Source organism: Littorina saxatilis, linkage group LG2 (assembly GCF_037325665.1).
Source record: "Littorina saxatilis isolate snail1 linkage group LG2, US_GU_Lsax_2.0, whole genome shotgun sequence".
NCBI lineage: Eukaryota > Metazoa > Mollusca > Gastropoda > Littorinimorpha > Littorinidae > Littorina > Littorina saxatilis.
Genome location: NC_090246.1, coordinates 48,627,436 through 48,647,239, shown reverse-complemented (window position 1 = coordinate 48,647,239; position 19,804 = coordinate 48,627,436). Strand labels below are relative to the sequence as shown.

Below are 19,804 nucleotides of genomic sequence, written 5' to 3'. Positions count from 1 at the left end.
ACTGACGCAAATTTGCTGGGCCTGTAAACACGCTACCAGGGTTCGTACAGAGTCCTTGAACCCTGGAAAACTCCTTGAAAATTGGAAAACCTTTTCCAGGCCTTGAAAAGTGCTTGAAAATAGAGTTTTGTTAAATAGTCATTGAAAAGTACTTGATTTTTCCAAATTGTTGCCTATACATTTCGTCAGCAGCTTGTCTTATTTAAAAAAAAAAATGTAACCCCCTTTTTTTTCGTCAAATACAGTACACACATTTTGGGAGAATAAAAGATCGAGTGAAAACGAAAGCAGACGAACTAACTATTATTAGTCACCCGTAGTTGCTTTCCTTCCCGGAAGTTAGCAAGGGAAACAACTACGGAATGACTAATAGTTTGCAGACGCGGAGAACCGCATTAATTTGGGGAAAATCATGTCCTTGAAAAGCATTTATTTGGTCCTGGAAATGTCCTTGAAAACTCCTTGAATTGTATCAGCTCTGCCCTGCAGGAACCCTGCGCTACATATTTAAGCGATGATTCTGGTGCCACAGCGATGCCCAGCCAAGCGTGACCGTAGCATGGTTTAAGGGGCACCCAGCGATAACAGCTATAAGCGCGAAACAGCGTGAACGTTCCATTTTTGACTCACATGCGAAGCAAAAGTGAGTCTATGTACTCACCCGAGTCGTCCGTCCGGAAAACTTTAACGTTGGATATTTCTTGGACACTATTCAGTCTATCAGTACCAAATTTGGCAAGATGGTGTATGATGACAAGGCTCCAAAAAACATACATAGCATCTTGACCTTGTGTCAAGGTCGCAGGGGCCATAAATGTTGTCTAAAAAACAGCTATTTTTCCCATTTTCTCTGAAGTTTTTGAGATTCAATACCTCACCTATATATGATATATAGGGCAAAGTAAGCCCCATCTTTTGATACCAGTTTGGTTTACCTTGCTTCAAGGTCAAGGTCACAGGAGCTCTTCAAAGTTGGATTGTATACATATTTTGAAGTGACCTTGACCCTGAACTATGGAAGATAACTGTTTCAAACTTAAAAATTATGTGGGGCACATGTTATGCTTTCATCATGAGACACATTCGGTCACATATGATCAAGGTCAAGGTCACTTTGACCCTTATGAAATGTGACCAAAATAAGGTAGTGAACCACTAAAAGTGACCATATCTCATGGTAGAAAGAGCCAATAAGCACCATTGTACTTCCTATGTCTTGAATTAACAGCTTTGTGTTGCATGACCTTGGATGACCTTGGGTCAAGGTCACATGTATTTTGGTAGGAAAAATGTATAAAGCAGTTCTTAGTGTATGATGTCATTGCTAGGTTTAGTTATTTGACCTTTACCCTGAAGGTCAAGGTCATGTAAAGGTCAAGGTCAAGCATGTGAGTCATATGGGCTTTGCCCTTCTTGTTTTCTCATGGGTTTGCATGACTAGCAAATTAACGCCAGCAGCTACACGCAAATGAAACTTAGACAGAATCTGTATCGATCATTTATCTGTGGATATACAAAGTCATGAAATTTTTGAAGACAAGTGAACAATCCTATGACAAGTTTAACAACATTTTCCGAAACATTGCGTCACATCTGGATAAACAACCGTAACGATCCAAACTTTCGCACGAAGTATCTCTAGTATGTTGGTAAAGTATTCCGAAAGTTTCAAAGAAATCCACCAAGTCATTGCTAAAATGTAGCGCTTTTTGACATGATACCCATAAAAATTGACGTAAAACGTTCCGTTTTTGACCGCTCTTGCGATCGACACCTGCATCAGTAGGAATAGCATAGGACGCGAAATAAGCAAGGTAGCAAAACAAAACAATCTGTTCAGGGTAGATAATTGGTTTGACTTTCTTCTGGTATGTCAAAGTTGCAAAGATTTGCCTATTGTGATTTCTTGTCAATTTTTCTTTCGGCTCTTCCGTTTTGTCTTGTCGATTTTGAGGGTACCCTTACTTGAGCGGCGCTCACGTGATCCCTGTAAAAGAAATATTTAATCCAAAAGGTGATCCTGAAGGTTAAGTGAACGGTCTTAACTGGCATATACAGTTTTAATTAAATGACACAGGAATTAATGCTTTAATTTGGGTTTGAAATTTGTTGCAATAATTTTTTGGCCAACTTTATTAAAACCACTGTAATGTATGTTGACATCTGGGTTAGTTTGTTTTAACTCACTACTGAAAATTATCATCTAACACTTGCCTCATGTGCTCACATGTAAAAGTGGTTGTTTTTTTTTACTGCGGTATATGAATTACTTGGGTTAATTTTGTTTTTGTTTTTTTGTGTTTAAAGATAAGGTAGAAACCTTTGCATCACTGTTTAACCCATTAGAAAGCTAGACAAGTGAGTGTAGACAAATGATTCATGCCATAGAGGTTGAGAATATGAATAACAGTCTCTGAATATAAAACAAGAGTCCCCTAGTGTGTTAACCATTATAGATGTATATATACTAACTGCTCACACAGTATGTACATTAATAGTTAAAGCGAAATTATGAATGATAGACGCTGCCGTGATTGAAGGAAACGCATAGTGATTAGGCTCAAAGTTGTTGTGTCATCATATTTATCTTGTGTTAGGTTTGGTGAATGATCATTCCTTTGCCAATTAATACCGTGGAATCTCCTTTCTAGGACCTACCACCCCTTTTCCAGTCCTGACTGTCTCAGATGCAGTTGGTGTTCTTGAATGTTTGCATGAGTTTGCGCAGAGGTGTGGGTATTGAGAGAGTTGGGTTGTTTATAGGACTTGCGGAATTCATCCTAGACGTTGGCAGACTTCAAGAATTTGGTGTACATGCATATAAATCAGTATGCTGTCATGTAGAACCTCTCTCTCTCTCTCTCTCTCTTTCTCTCTCTCTCTCTCTCTCTCTCTCTCTCTCTCTCTCTCTCTCTCTCTATCTGTTTCACACACACACACACACACACACACACACACACACACACACACACACACACACACACACACACACACACACACACACTTACCACAGACAAAATTAAAAAGGGAATGATCACAGTTATTCTGAATAAGCCTGGACACTCGTCCTTGCAGTGTGTGATTGTCAATTACATGCTCCGCCCCGACCCATATCCTACTCAAATCCTACTCAATTTGTTTAGGTTTGCAATCCTCAAAACTGTTTCCCATTAAAATGACGTTACTTTCATTCCTATCTCCCTTCTTCACAGTTGTTGAGTGCCCTGCAAAAAGTGGCAAGGGATGATGAAACAGAAAAACAATACAGGAAGCTGGCTATGATACTGACCAGCCGGATCATTCGCATGCGCAAACGAGGGGCCAATTTCCCAGAAGAATCACCACAAAAAGGAACGATTTCCGACGTTCAGTTTACCGACCATAATGAAGCGCCAATCATCTATGCCCCCGAATATTCCGTCCACGTGTATGGTGTGGAGAACCCAGTAGTCTACAATGTGGGAGAGTTCATTCCAACTTGCGACAACGGCGGCAATGAATTGTACACAGTTGATGAAGTGTACGCGAATGCCAGTGATATGGATGACGAAGAGGTGCAGCCAAAGAAAAGGGTGGACAGAGGCGCTGGTGGCGATGCACTTGTTGCTGAGAAGAAAGATGCCATAGAATCTGGAGCGGGTGAGCAGGGCTAACACCTCTCCGGAAATCCGGTTTTTGAAAACTTTTTAAAACCGGATCTTAAAGTAAAACTTTTAAAAAAATTAAAAAATTTAAATAGTTTGCATGGTTGATATCGGCAAAATGTGTATTGTTTTATAATTTATTAACATACATTTTGGTAGCAGGAGAGGCTGTTCTTTGCCTCTACAAGATTAAAAAAAACAAAGCCTCAGCTTCTGGGGGGCATTGCCCCCGAGACCCTCCAGCGGGCCATTGGCCCTGCCGCCGTGGACCCTGGCCTTTCAGGATTTTCACTTTTTGTTGGTGTTAGCCCTGGGTGAGGCTTCTGAGGGAAGAAGTTCTAAGGGAACCTGCACAGAAGTTGGAGCAGGTGAAGAACCTACGAAAGGCGGGATCGGGGAAGGTGTGCCCGGTGAGGAACAAGCAGAAGAAAGGGCAGCTGGACCGACTGTGGATGAAGAAATAACAGTAGATGCGACTGCAAGTGAAGAATTCTCAGAAGAGATTGTGGCTGAAGAGATAACAGGGGAAGCGGCTGCAAGTGAAGAATTCTCAGAAGAAATTGTGGCTGTGGTAGAAACTGAACTTGTTGTGGACGAGGAAGCTCCTTTGTCCATGCAAGACACTGCAGAGGAAGAGGTTGGTGCCGGAGAGGTCCAGGAAACTGGTGTTGATGAAGACCTTGTTTCTGCCGTGGATGCTGACGCTTGTGGTGCTGATGTGCCAGAAGGGATTGCTGATGTGGCAGAAGGGATTGCTGATGAAACTGGTGATGTTGCAGAAGGGGATACTGTCATAGACATTGTTGTCGAGATGGTCACTGAAGACAGTCCCACTGAAGAAAGCTTTGAAAACACAGTTGATTCAACAGAGGAGTAATATTTCGCAAACAAAAACACTGATCCTTGAAACGAAAAGCAAGAAAGGCTGGTAGAAGTGATGTGTTTTCAAACATACGGAAGACAACAATTTTGCTGACTGGGATAAAATATTGCCAGGAAGCTGAGGATTCCAAGACAACCAGTTCTTATACTCATGAAAAACAATAACAAGAAGATTTTCCCCAATTCATTTCATAAAGAAAAAGGTTGGAGCTGAATTTCTTTTGTTTTGTTCCTTCGCATGTGTTCAGTTTTGGCTTTGGACAGTCAGGGGTTCAACTTGCATTCGGATGCTTTTTACATTTCTCTGGCTTTTGTCTTTACAATTTGTTTTTGAATTTTTTTCTCTCAACAAAATGCAGCAGAAAAGAAGTCAAGTTTTGAAACAGTTGTGTGGCATGCAAGGAACTATCAAACTGAAATCAACTCCAACATTTTTTCGGGTACTTTCTTTCCGCCTTTCTCTGCTTGTCCGCCGAGCTTCGAAATAAATGTGTCCCGGGTGCGAGACACCAGTAGGATAAAACATCAGTTCACCCCTCTTACATTTCTCTAAAACAGACTTTCACTGACGCCGCTTCTCTTTTTACTTTGTATCTCTCAGCTGTTGAATGCTCTTCGCAAAATCGCTGAGGACAACAGAGGTGACACAGACATAGATTACAGGAGAATTGCCCAGCTTATGACCATCCGAGTGATTCAGATGCGCCACCGTACACGTAACCGAAATTTTGGGGAGGAACACCCCCAGTCCGGCTTCGTAGCCGATGCCACACTGACGGGCTATCACGAGCAGTTAGATCCTGTCGATAAGCAGGATGAAGGAGAGGACGCTCCTCCTGAAGCCGATCCTCCTGAAGCCGATCCTCCTGAAGCCGAAACCAACTAGTTTGTTACCAAGGTGATATCACTGACGTTCCGCATTGCCGTTTGTTGGATTTTCCAAGCAGTGAAGATGTTAGGGTTGATCACAGTTTGGTTGGAAAGTTCCTTGGCATGTCCGTTTCGGTTGTTGGCACCATTTTGCAACCAACTTCTTTCTCCTTTTGTGGTTGCATTTTATGGAATGCTGTGCTTTTTTTTTACCACTCTGTCGGATAAGAGGCATATGTAGGATTATTCATTTTTCCTATTAAGTAATTAGGGCTTAACTAATGTGAAGACCTAGCACTGTAAATGTTAGCACCAAAACTGTTATGCTTTACTGCAAATTAGTGACTTTGCAGGATAAGCTTTACTGAAGTTGTAGGGCGGAAATACATGTTAATTTGGGATCTGTCATGAGTTAATCTTATTATTAGTACTAACATCTTTGTTCTTAGTTATTAATTTCAGTTTTCTACTTTGTATTAGTTTGACCAAATTGCTTCTGTAATGGGTGAAGGAAAGAGAAAAAATGATGACATGGCTTTGATATGAGCTAAGCATCTTTAATCTAATGTACTTGACAATGTTTTATAATGTAATTCTCATTTGTCAAAGTTTCATTTTATCACTTTCTTATGTATTAACAGTTTTACAGAGTGATATGTTTTGTGTTTTTGTTTTAGTTTGTTTATTTTTTGTGAGTTCTTTTGTTTGCAGTTTGACGTTATTCACATTATTTTTAATTTTGTGTGTGTGATGTTTTCTGCCAAAGTTAATGTTGGTTCTGTTGGTTTATATTATTTGCAAGTATATTCTGTTGTAAGATACATTACGTTTTGTGCTTCTGTTAACAGCATTATTTGACTAAATCTGAATGTACTGAGATACTGCTTATTATGTATATTAAAACAAATTTGTAAAAAATTCATGGTACAATGTTATGGGACGTTGTGAAGATACATTAAATTAATCAGTATTGTTACTGTCACTTGATTCAGATTTATGTAATGTTATACAGTGTAAAAATTATACAGTGTGATTGGGTTAGAAACTACGAAACAAAAGAGGGAAAATATATTTCAAGAATGCATGCAGATCCACTGAGAGGCAAGAAAATAAATGGCTTTTCTATGTTGTTTGTTCAGCTTTGAATCATCTGGTAACATGTAGCCCTGGCTAACAATTGTGTTTGTGGGTTTCAGCTGATGAATGCAATCAAGTTGGGGAGAGTTAGCAACTCCAGATTTGCCATGGCGGCTCAGTCCTGCGTAGATGAGAGTGAGGTCAAGGCCATCCCAGTGGAACGCAGCGGCGGCGGAGTGTGAGACTCACAGCTGTCAACCGCTCTTTCATATGTGCCATAATCTATCATTTCAGTAGATCAACACATTGACCTGACCTTTCATCTTTTTCGCAGATTTTTGGCTTACTGGCTCTGTAGTGGTCTGTTCTTTCAAGCGCTTAAAGCAATGTGATTATTCCATGGTTTATCAGTGAAAAAAGGACCATTCATTGCCATGTGGACATTAGCAACCAGCATCAAACTGCTCATAGATTTAAAGGTTTTAAACAAGGCAGTGTAATTATTCACACACTTCAAAGTACTCGTAGTGTATGCGGCATGCATAGCTTCACCTTCAGATACATGACATGCAGCGTCGTCAAGATCGCTGTCTCCAACTGACTGCATAGTGTATGTTTGTGCCATGGGTTAGGTACACAGCTGTTGTCATCCATATCTGCACTGTCTTCACTGCATTACATCACATCCTCAGCCTTAAAAGACTTGTACCAGCATTGGCAAGAATTTCTATTCTATATGCTCAAAATCTATAGAATGAAAGCAAAACACTTCACCCCTGCCAACCTTTCTTATGTAACCATGCATCTTTTGCAGTGAAGACCATATTTGTTATAGTAACTAAATGTAAAAAGGCTGTTGTTGAATTTCGGAGCACCCGATAAGTGTAACAACTAAAACTTGTCATCAAGTATCTTGGTTGTACCTATACATGTGGTATGTCCAGAAATCAATACAATTGTGATATATTTTTCTTGGTAGTCAAAACCAGACAGAATCTGTAAAGAGTGGAAATAAAATTCCCTGTATGCTGAAAGTATGTGAGTTGTGTCTTGAAGTGTTCCCCAGGCAGTGTTCTATGTATGTTGTTTGTGTGCAAATCAGTGGACACGCTTTTTTCTTCAAAGCCACACCCATTTCATTGGTGCTCATTGTTGTTGTTTAAACAGGTTGTAAACTTAATCGAGTGACCGCTTGAGCTGGAATTCATCTGCTTTAATTGATTTGTGTTGTACACTGTTCACATGTGCTTGTTTGAGAATCTCAGTTGAAGGGCACCTCTCTATAGGAGAAGGTTGATAGGAAGATAGTGTTCTCTAGACATGATATGGTTGGGGGGGTGTTAATATTAATATTTTAACAAGCCTTTCTGTCTACTTGTTCTCTGGAGTAACGTTCAAAGCAATTCAAGCACTCACCTAGGATGTATTCATATCAATACAGTATAGTTTTAGAAGATATTACCCCAGTTGGAATCGCAATTGCTGCTTGTAAATCCATAAACATGACACCAAATGATAATGATGAAACTCAGGTCAGAATTAGCTTCTGCTGACTTGGTGATCGTGTTGTACGTGCCCCTGTATGTCATTTGCTTGCACTGTTACTGTTATAAATGCTTGCCCCTGTATGTCATTTGCTTGCACTGTTACTGTTATAATAATTATGCTTGTACACTATCACAACTGTACGAAAAAGCTGTGTTTAAAACTGTTGCTGATGTGCAATGGTTGATATCATTTCCCTGTTACTTATTCAGCCCCGTCCTTGTTAATTGCTAGCTTGCTTGCTTGCTTGTTTGTTTGTTTGTTGTCTTCAGCGTGTATTTTTGATTGACTTCCACACAGCTTGCTGTGGTTTTGATAGCATTCTGTATTTTGTGATACATTTTTTAATTTTGTATTTTTGTTTAATTTGGATCCTTGCAGTTTCTCAGTCCAATTAAGCAGTTTTACATTGCCATTGAGTTAGTCAGCACATATGTCATGCCATTTACACTTTTACATCCTTTTTTATGTATATATATATTGCTTATTCATCTCACATATTTTGTAATCAGTGTTTACCTATTCACCTAAATGTTAACTTTTTCAGCTTTTCTTTCTTTCTTAAGCTGTGCACAAAGCCGTGCTAAAGTTTTGACTGGCAATTTATCTCTCCTAACAAGAAAATGATTAAAAAAAACAGTTCTCATCTTCAGTGATATGATGGAGTGACCAAAGCTTTCAGCTTTTCCTGTTGTCCTCATTCTGAGGAGCACAAAATGCAATGTTTATTTGTCACTGGAAGGCGGACCAAAGTGAAAAAAAGATTGTTTTGTAAGTATGTCTCTGTGCCGTGTTACTAAAACAGAAGTGCAGAAATATGAATGGGGACTCGGGGAGAGAAAGGAAAAGGGGCGGGTAAGGTACTATTTGTGACAAACCTTTCCGTCTGAACTTGTTCGCAAGGGTAACATTTCGAAGTCATTCAAGCATTGATCTATCAAGTATTTATGCAAGTACAGTCTATTATTTAGAAGGTGTTCTCCTAGTTGCTGCACCCGACTTTCTGTTTTCAAGTAACCAAACGAAAGGCCATGTTTTTCTTCCCCTTATTCACATATATATGCGCTAGTAGTTTTGGGGTCGTTTGAAATGAGATTATTTGAAAGAAGCATTCTCAGTGCGTTTCTGTTTTGTGTGTGTGTAATTTGTTTGTTTCTGACTTATATATGTCACAGTGGAAATGAGAATCCAGTGAGATTCCGAATCGCACTAGTGGAGATTGGAATTCCAGTTTGCACTAGGGCAAACTAGAATTCTCATCTCCACTGGATATGTGTTAGTGAAGATTGGAATTCCTGTTTGCCCTAGTGCAAACGGGAATCCAGTTTCAGTGGAGATGTGAACTCCAGTTTTCACAAGGGGAAATAGGAATTGGGGGAAATAATGTGTTCAAAGGTTTATAATTTTTGTTAAAACCATTTCATTTTGAGTCACTCATGACTTTAAAGGCAGAGTAAGCCTCCCGTAAACCATCACAGATACGGTCAGGCTTTTACACACAATACAAACACCATTTCATTTAAACACTCACCAATTGAGAACATCCTAGGTGCCCTCCGTAAAGAGCGAACAATTTTCAAAGAATTTATTTTTGCGTGGTTTATCTTACCCCTGAGCCATCGTGAACCCGTGTGATCCAGTTTTCCCTTTTCACAATGCAGTCGTCATAGTTAGTCATTTGAATGCGACTCGACGTGAGCTTATCTACAATAGCACGTTTTTTTTATGCACGAAACAACGGCTGTGGTTCACAATAACTCTAGCGATGGCTTTTGACTGTTGAGAGGAACGGCGATTTGCACTGATAAACCGGCCGTCGTCTGCTACGACCCTTGCGTGACCCTGCTTCCGGGCTTTTCTTTTTTTAAACTTTCACAACTTCGAATTGTTCTGATCTTGTCTTGATGAAAAACGAATTCTTTTATGATTAAAGAATGTTTGTGTAACAAGCTGTCAATTTATCATTTAGATTTTAAAAGTTAGGTCTAGCGCAAAAACGAGGCGCCGTTGTTGTTAACGGAACAAGTCTACGAAAATAAATTCTTGGAAAATGTCTCACGCTCGACAGAAAGCAGCCAGGATGTTCCCGTTCGGTGAGCGTTCAAATGGAAGTATGCTTGTACTGTATTTAGACGCTCGGGGAGCTCTGTGATGGTTTACGGGAGGCTTACTGTGCCTTTAAGGCTTACTCATTGCAGGTATTGAAATGCAGAAATAAAAATAAATATTATTGAATTGATATAATCGAACAACACAGAGTAATTGCGCACAATAAGGTTTTTATTATCAATATCATTAAATCATATCAAAAAGTTAAAAGTTTATAAAAGATGAAGCATGAAAGGTAGGCCTATCTATGCTACATGCCTTTACACACATACTCCCACACATGCATGCACTCACGCACACACACAAACATGCCTTTTTTTCATTTTTTCATTTCACTGGAAATCCATCAACAGTTCTTGCAAAATGTGCTTTCTGGGTGACATTTTGTACAGCAGTCTATGTTTGCTTTTCGGCAATTGCACCGTTTCGTTAGACAGTTGCCCTTGCATTTGCACACTGTTAAGTTCCAGAAACTACTCTGTGTTGTTCGATTATATCAATTCAATAATAATTTTTTTCTGCATTTTAATACCTGCAATGAGTAAGCCTTAAAATCATGAATGACTCAAAATGAAATGGTTTTAACAATTATAAACCTCTGAACACATTATTTCATCCAATTCCTATTTCCCCTAGTGAAAACTGGAATCAGTTCCCATCTCCACTGAAACTGGATTCCCGTTTGCACTAGGGCAAACTGGAATTCCAATCTTCACTAACAAATATCCAGTGGAGATGAGAATTCTAGTTTGCCCTAGTGCAAACTGGAATTCCAATCTCCACTAGTGCGATTCGGAATCTCACTGGATTCTCATTTCCACTGTGACATATATAGCCTATATAGTTGTAGGGCCAAACTACTGGTTGGTTGATGACTTATTAGGTGTGAACTGACCTCTCTTGCCTCTCAACTAAATACATTTAAAATAAATATTTGAAAGAGAAAAAAAAATTCTGTTGTATTTATATGGATGAGATGGATGGATGGGGAAAACTTCTACTTATTTGCAATCTGGCTGGAAACGTACGTGCGCGCACACACACACACACACACACACACACACACACAATCATACACACACTCACACACACACACACACACACACTCGTACACACACTCATACACTAGTAACGCTTGCACGCACTCCATGTACACACGCTCTCTCTCTCGCACACACACATGTATACAAACCCCACCTCCTTTTCATCCACACCTTGTGCACATGTCTAAACCAGGTAAGGAATCCCACCGCTCTCTCCCACCCACTCCCTCTGTGCGTCTCCCTCTCCCTCTCTCTCCCTTTGTATTTTATTGACATACATGTACTTTTCAATGTTCTGTTATGCATTATGTATTCGTATAGCTAGGTAATGTAGTTTGTAATACTGTATGATTGTGATTGATGTTTGTCCTTTTATTGTCTCTATTTTTATGTCTTAGTTTAGCAGGGACAGATTGTAAGACCAGGCGTCAGCCTAAAATCAAATCTCCATCCTTGAGAAATAAAGTTCGTTCGTTCTCTCTCTCTCTCTCTCCGCTCTCTCTCTCTCTCTCTCTCTCTCTCTCTCTCTCTCTCTCTCTCTCTCTCTCTCTCTCTCTCTCTCTCTCTCTCTCTCTCTCTCTTACTCTCTTACTCTCTTTCTCTCTCTGTCTCCTTGCATACACACGCGTGTGTGAAGTTGTCTAACATTCCTCGTATGCACAAGCGGCAGAATGTTTCAGCGTGAGAAACCAGCAAGACAAGTCATACGGCATTGTCCATTACAGCACCAGAGGCAATGAAGTCATCCTTCTTCGAAACCCTTTCGATGTTGCAACACTGTTGTACGATCACTGTCAGGCTTCTGAAATGAGACAAACCCCCCACCTCAACCCCTCCCCCACCACATACACACGAGCGCGCAACACCACACACACGCACACACTAGCCTACCCATGACCGTTATCTTACAAGTTACACGCTTCAGTACAACATTCCAAATTAATGTAGGCCTAAACCATTACTGATCTTTCCTTTATACGGCCAGCAATGTTTGTGAAAAGATTTCGTGGATAGACATTGGTGCCAGTCAGGGGGAAAGCCCCTGATATAGGGCCCACTGTTTCTTTTTCCATTCCAATAACTGGCTTGTTTTCGTGCGAAGAAGTTTCTTTGTGTGCTTGTTAGTTCTTCTCACCCTTTGGTTGAACGTCAGGTCTTATTTGAGCGAATAAGCTTTGATAGACATTCAGCCAAATTTAAATAAAAGAAATATTCACAAGTGATTTATTCGTATTAGGAGCCCGGGCGCCTAATATGGACCAGTCAAGAGGCCATCACGAATCATTGTAAAAAAAATCCCCACATACTTCAAAGTAACATGATACAACTTAGTGTGCGTGTCTGACTAATTGAAATATGCATCAGAAGTTTATTTGTTTCGGTTCGATGAGTACATTATTTGAAGCACAAGAAGAAACCTATCAAAAACAGAGACAAAATAAATTAAATTACCAACTTTCACGTAAAGAAGACCGTTTGATATATGTTTTGAAAGTTTGAGGGCTAGTTATGGGCTATTTTCAGCAAGTTTCTTGATGCATGAGTGTGAATGAAACTTTTCTTCTATTTGTTGAAGGGACACACACATAAGCTTACCGTTTGAGATTTTGCTGTTACTTTTTGTTTGCGCGAGAAAGACGGGACCAACACTATTAAAATGTAACAATTGCATTCTAAACTGTCATATAATTAAAGCTAATTGTGTGTGAACAGCTGTGTCTGTGGACAGAAACTAAACAAATTGAAAAAAGCCTGACGGTTTCGTAGTTTGTGCGTCCGCAACTGTTGCCATGTGCAATGAAGTTATCCAGAGAGGGTAAATGTGGCGAATGAAATTGTTTTGAGCGCTCTAGCACCGTCACTTTGTGAGAACAGAAGATGGTGCATACTGATTAGGAGCCGGTGTAACACGAGAAAATTACTCCCACGAGATTTTTACTCCGGAGAAAACATTTCGTACGAAAAAGTTACTCCCTTTACGAAAAAAGCACTCCCCCATTGCACGAGAAAATTGCTCCCCAAGACAGGTGAGTTCCGAGTAAACATTTCGTACAAAAATGTTACTCCCCTGACGAATAAATAACGAATAAATTACTTCACCTCAACACGAGCAATTTAACTTCTCATGCCAGGTGTACGATATTTTTACTCCCTTGTCCCCTGTTAGTTCTTGGTGGTGGAAGGAGGGTAGCGGGACATTCGTGTGCGCGAGATCACTTATTGGCATTATCCCTTCGCCCGCATCCCATTTTTACGTACGAGATTTTTACTGGAAGTAAAAACAAGTCGCGTAAGGCGAAAATACAACATTTAGTCAAGTAGCTGTCGAACTCACAGAATGAAACTGAACGCAATGCAACGCAGCATGACCGTATACTCGTAGCATCGTCAGTCCACCGCTCATGGCAAAGGCAGTGAAATTGACAAGAAGAGCGGGGTAGTAGTTGCGCTGAGAAGGATAGCACGCTTTTCTGTACCTCTCTTCGTTTTAACTTTCTGAGCGTGTTTTCAATCCAAACATATCATATCTATATGTTTTTGGAATCAGGAACCGACAAGGAATAAGATGAAAGTGTTTTTAAATTGATTTCGAACATTTAATTTTGATCATAATTTTTATATTTTTAATTTTCAGAGCTTGTTTTTAATCCAAATATAACATATTTATATGTTTTTGGAATCAGAAAATGATGGAAAATAAGATGAACGTAAATTTGGATCGTTTTATAAAATATATAATATTTTTACAATTTTCAGATTTTTAATGACCAAAGTCATTAATTAATTTTTAAGCCACCAAGCTGAAATGCAATACCGAAGTCCGGGCTTCGTCGGAGATTACTTGACCAAAATTTCAACCAATTTGGTTGAAAAATGAGAGCGTGACAGTGCCGCCTCAACTTTCACGAAAAGCCGGATATGACGTCATCAAAGACATTTATCAAAAAAATGAAAAAAACGTCTGAGGATATCATACCCAGGAACTCTCACGTCAAATTTCATAAAGATCGGTCCAGTAGTTTAGTCTGAATCGCTCTACACACACACACAGACAGACACACACACACACACACACATACACCACGACCCTCGTCTCGATTACCCCCTCTATGTTAAAACATTTAGTCAAAACTTGACTAAATGTAAAAATGGGGAGTAAAAATTTCGTGGAAGGAGTAATTTTGTCGTGCCTTGGGGAGTTCTTTTCTCGAAAAGTGTACTCGGAGTAAGAATTTCGTACGAAATATTTCCTCCGGAGTAAATTTTTCGTGGAGTAAAAATTTCGTGTTACACCGGTCCATATTAGGGGACCTTTTCCAAACAAATCAATTCAGCAACAACAACAACTCAATCTACTCAGCAGAAAGTAGTCAGGCTGTTGTTTTGTTGTTGGATTGTTTTTGTGTGTGTGTGTGTGATATGTGTCCACGTGAAAGTGTGTTCTTGTCCTACGTAAACTAAGAGACTGAACACATCTATATATGGTGGTTTCCAAGATAATAATTTTAAAATGAAGGGAGGTCTTCGGTTTAAAACGAAACACACACACACACACACACACACGCACACACACACACAATCACACAAACAAACAAACACACATACACACACACACACACACACACACAACTGTTCCATGTCATAGAAGAAAACGGCCGTGAAACACGTTATAAGCGAACAATTGTCTTTTTACAGCAGTTTGCCACCAACGCCATACAGCAGTCCTGGATCTGATGGGTGTTCCCTTCTAGTGGACTGGGTGGCCGAGTGGTAACGCACTTGCGCTCGGAAGGGAGAGGTTGCGAGTTCGACCCTGGGTCAGGGCGTTAGCAATTTTCTCCCCCATTTCCTAACCTAGGTGGTGGGTTCAAGTGCTAGTCTTTCGGATGAGACGAAAAACCGAGGTCCCTTCGTGTACACTACATTGGGGTGTGCACGTTAAAGATCCCACGATTGACAAAAGGGTCTTTCCTGGCAAAATTGTATAGTCATAGATAAAAATGTCCACCAAAATACCCGTGTGACTTGGAATAATAGGCCGTGAAAAGTAGGATATGCGCCGAAATGGCTGCGATCTGCTGGCCGATGTGAATGCGTGATGTATTGTGTAAAAAAAATTCCATCTCACACGGCATAGATAAATCCCTGCGCCTTGAATATGTGCGCGATATAAATTGCATAAAAAATTTAAAGAAAATAAATAAAATCCCTGCGCTTAGAACTGTACCCACGGAATACGCGCGATATAAGCCTCATATTGATTGATTGATTGATTGATTCTCCCTTACCCGGCAAATCTCCCTAATTCTCAAAGAGAGACCCAAAATTTCCCTTTCAAATGCTACATGTTAACAGCATCTTGAGGGCCATGTCCCCCGTAACTACTTACCCGCCCTTTCTTCGTCCACAAGGTCCAGCCATGATAAATGTCTTGTTAGTAATAACATTGGGCATGTATAACGCACCGTTTGCCCAACTTCAAGAAGTATTGCTCCGCTCGTCGACTGACAAGCGATCTGATTCATTCGCTGTTAATTGTCATTCCTCTCACAACTTCCCACTGTCCACATTTAATTTCGGAGCAGTGTCTCTGATTGAGAAGGGTCATCTGGTTGTCCGGACAGTTTAGGCGTTGACAGTGACAGTGACACTTGAAATGAAGAGCGGTCAGTATAAAAGCAAGGGAGACACATCAATACTTACATCACGTGCAACGCAAGTTTGGCTCACCACCAAAGCAACGTGGATTTAAAACACATTTTCTTCAGAAAGAGTAAGTGTTTCTGTTGTTTTTGGTTTTTTTACACTTTTTATCCATACCTGTTTGTATCTTTTACTTGTGTGTGTGTGTGTGTGTGTGTGTGTGTGTGTGTGTGTGTGTGTGTGTGTGTGTGTGTGTGTGTGTGTGTGTGTGTGTGTGTGTGTGTGTGTGTGTGTGTGTGTGCGTGCGTGCGTGCGCACGCGAGCGTGTTTTTTTCTGTATTTTATTTTCATTTATGTTATTTCCTATTTGTTTTCTTTTTTCTTTTTTTTTCCTTTCTTATGTCGTAATAGTTTATCATTAATTTTATTTTTATCTTATTTTGCTTTTCTTTTGTTTTAACTTATTGTATGCTATTCTATTCTTTATTTGCGCAACAGGCGGGGACAGCCCGCGAGGGGGGGGGGGGGGGGGGGGGGTCAGTGTGGTGTGGTGGTGGAGATGGAGATTCTCACGGTCTGTCTTCCTGCTGTGTATTTCTTGGATCATAATGTTGCTGCTGCTGTTGTTGTTGTTGTTGTTGTTGTTGTTGTTGTTGTAAAAGTACTGTTCAGTTTATCATAATACTTTTAAATTATACGTTGTTATTATAATGTTGCGACTGCTTCAGTTTGTGCTCAGCCTTCCCCGTCAGGGAATCAATAACCTCAAATTCACACGAAAGCCCAATTGGAGAATTCTTAATTATCAATCCTAACACTGTTGGTCGCAATGATGTCGCGTCATATGTATACTGTCAGCTGGTTGTCGCAACATATTGTCGCGGTACAGGGTGAGCCTGTTTGGTCTTCAGTTTTGGACCCATGCACCCAAAGATAACACACCGATGGAAACTATTTGACAGTTTTCTTTATTTTGTCTCTGTCAATTAACCAGTGGCACTGTAATAACACCGCACCAGGCTAGGTTAAGTCATAAAATGCGTCCATAGGGAGGAGAAGATTTCTTGGGTCGGAAATTTAAACGGTAGGCCTACATTACATGAATAAATCTACTACAGTTTTACAAAATTGTTGTTACTGTTGGATTTCATTTGCCGACGATCAGCGAAAATGAAGTTCTTTCAGCACATAGTATTCATTTCAACACTAGCATATTTTATCATGGCTGATGGTGAGTTTATTCTCTCTCTCTCTCTCTCTCTCTCTCTCTCTCTCTCTCTCTCTCTCTCTCTCTCTCTCTCTCTCTCCTCTCTCTCTCTCTCTCTCTCTCTCTCTCTCTCTCTAAAATAAAATTTGATTTGATTTGATCTCTCTCTCTCTCTCTCTCTCTCTCTCGTCCTTGCGCATACACACACACACAGAACACACAAATACACGCACTACGCACGCACACACACACATATATATATATATATATATAAAACATCAGAAATTGTGAAAGAAACAATTGAAAGTCAGCAGAGACTTTCTTCCGAGATTTGTTAAAATCTCTTAGCAGAGAAAGAGAGAGAAATATGTATCCCTTCACAGACAGCCTATTGGGAGCATCAGACCCTCCTCAAGGGGGAACCAAGATTTACAGAGCAAAGTCCCTTTGTGGGGGACGTATCGCAAAGTAATCTAGTCCTGAGGAGGACCATTGTATTTGTACCTAGACCAGACACGTGTTTCGACACTATTGTGTCTCATCAGTGGTCAGGTGGTACTGATGGCGAGAGTTGTCAACCCATGGTATCCAACTAAGAAGCAAACCATTCTCTGAATGGTAGCTTCTGTTGGCATGGGAGACTACCCTCATCTGACAACCCCAAGAGGATATCTGTGAAGGGAAACACTTTGATTTAAGGCCAAAGTGTAGAATTGATATTTATTAAGAAAGAATTTAGAAATTTAGACAAGTTTTAACCAAGAAATTAGGTTAAAACAAGGGAAATTTGAAAAAGCCTAAAGGGAGGTAACTCTGTACCAGCCTGCAGATCCAGAAATGGATACGCGAACAAGTTAGATCTAATTTTGAAAAGGTTAAACAGGAAAAGCGGTCAACTTTTCACTGCTGTTCAACACAGGACTTGGTAAAGAAGAAGTTTTCTGCTTTATTCAATTGGATCGCTTTAAAGGCGATGCAACTTTCACGGTGACCACATTATAAAACATCAGAAATTGTGAAAGAAACAATTGAAAGTCAGCAGAGACTTTCTTCCGAGATTTGTTAAAATCTCTTAGCAGAGAAAGAGAGAGAAATATGTATCCCTTCACAGACAGCCTATTGGGAGCATCAGACCCTCCTCAAGGGGGACCAAGATTTACAGAGCAAAGTCCCTTTGTGGGGGACGTATCGCAAAGTAATCTAGTCCTGAGGAGGACCATTGTATTTGTACCTAGACCAGACACGTGTTTCGACACTATTGTGTCTCATCAGTGGTCAGGTGGTACTGATGGCGAGAGTTGTCAACCCATGGTATCCAACTAAGAAGCAAACCATTCTCTGAATGGTAGCTTCTGTTGGCATGGGAGACTACCCTCATCTGACAACCCCAAGAGGATATCTGTGAAGGGAAACACTTTGATTTAAGGCCAAAGTGTAGAATTGATATTTATTAAGAAAGAATTTAGAAATTTAGACAAGTTTTAACCAAGAAATTAGGTTAAAACAAGGGAAATTTGAAAAAGCCTAAAGGGAGGTAACTCTGTACCAGCCTGCAGATCCAGAAATGGATACGCGAACAAGTTAGATCTAATTTTGAAAAGGTTAAACAGGAAAAGCGGTCAACTTTTCACTGCTGTTCAACACAGGACTTGGTAAAGAAGAAGTTTTCTGCTTTATTCAATTGGATCGCTTTAAAGGCGATGCAACTTTCACGGTGACCACATTATAAAACATCAGAAATTGTGAAAGAAACAATTGATAGTCAGCAGAGACTTTCTTCCGAGATTTGTTAAAATCTCTTAGCAGAGAAAGAGAGAGAAATATGTATCCCTTCACAGACAGCCTATTGGGAGCATCAGACCCTCCTCAAGGGGGACCAAGATTTACAGAGCAAAGTCCCTTTGTGGGGGACGTATCGCAAAGTAATCTAGTCCTGAGGAGGACCATTGTATTTGTACCTAGACCAGACACGTGTTTCGACACTATTGTGTCACATCAGTGGTCAGGTGGTACTGATGGCGAGAGTTGTCAACCCATGGTATCCAACTAAGAAGCAAACCATTCTCTGAATGGTAGCTTCTGTTGGCATGGGAGACTACCCTCATCTGACAACCCCAAGAGGATATCTGTGAAGGGAAACACTTTGATTTAAGGCCAAAGTGTAGAATTGATATTTATTAAGAAAGAATTTAGAAATTTAGACAAGTTTTAACCAAGAAATTAGGTTAAAACAAGGGAAATTTGAAAAAGCCTAAAGGGAGGTAACTCTGTACCAGCCTGCAGATCCAGAAATGGATACGCGAACAAGTTAGATCTAATTTTGAAAAGGTTAAACAGGAAAAGCGGTCAACTTTTCACTGCTGTTCAACACAGGACTTGGTAAAGAAGAAGTTTTCTGCTTTATTCAATTGGATCGCTTTAAAGGCGATGCAACTTTCACGGTGACCACATTATAAAACATCAAAAATTGTGAAAGAAACAATTGAAAGTCAGCAGAGACTTTCTTCCGAGATTTGTTAAAATCTCTTAGCAGAGAAAGAGAGAGAAATATATATACACGCACGCACGCACGCATAGGGAGACAGACAGACAGACAGACAGACAGACAAACAACGACTACAGACAAAGAGACCAACAGGGATGACGACACAAAAGACAGAAACAAGACATGAAAACAAACAAACAAACAAAAACAAAGAAAACAAAAGATGATAACAATTTCTAACTTAGACAATTCTTGCAGACAAAAGCGGACGGGAGGAAAAGGACAAGGCGAGACATGA

The 19,804-nt window shown here is 40.1% G+C and overlaps 1 protein-coding gene across 6 annotated transcripts in view; it reads left to right on the top strand.

The window, feature by feature from the left end:
- Positions 1–7,507, top strand: part of LOC138959119 (glycerol-3-phosphate dehydrogenase, mitochondrial-like) — a 51,066-nt gene extending 43,559 nt beyond the window's left edge. For 3 of the 6 annotated variants that reach the window (XM_070330470.1, XM_070330469.1, XM_070330471.1), the window contains 3 exons: positions 3,213–3,639; positions 3,953–4,729; positions 6,593–7,507. In XM_070330470.1, coding sequence (XP_070186571.1) covers positions 3,213–3,639; positions 3,953–4,521 — 996 coding nt within the window. In that variant the 3' untranslated portion in view covers positions 4,522–4,729; positions 6,593–7,507. Of the gene's footprint in view, positions 1–3,212; positions 3,640–3,952; positions 4,730–5,127; positions 5,425–6,592 lie in introns of all 6 variants that reach the window. The other 3 variants (XM_070330473.1, XM_070330476.1, XM_070330472.1) reach the window with 2 other exon arrangements.
- Positions 7,508–19,804: the final 12,297 nt, after the last annotated feature.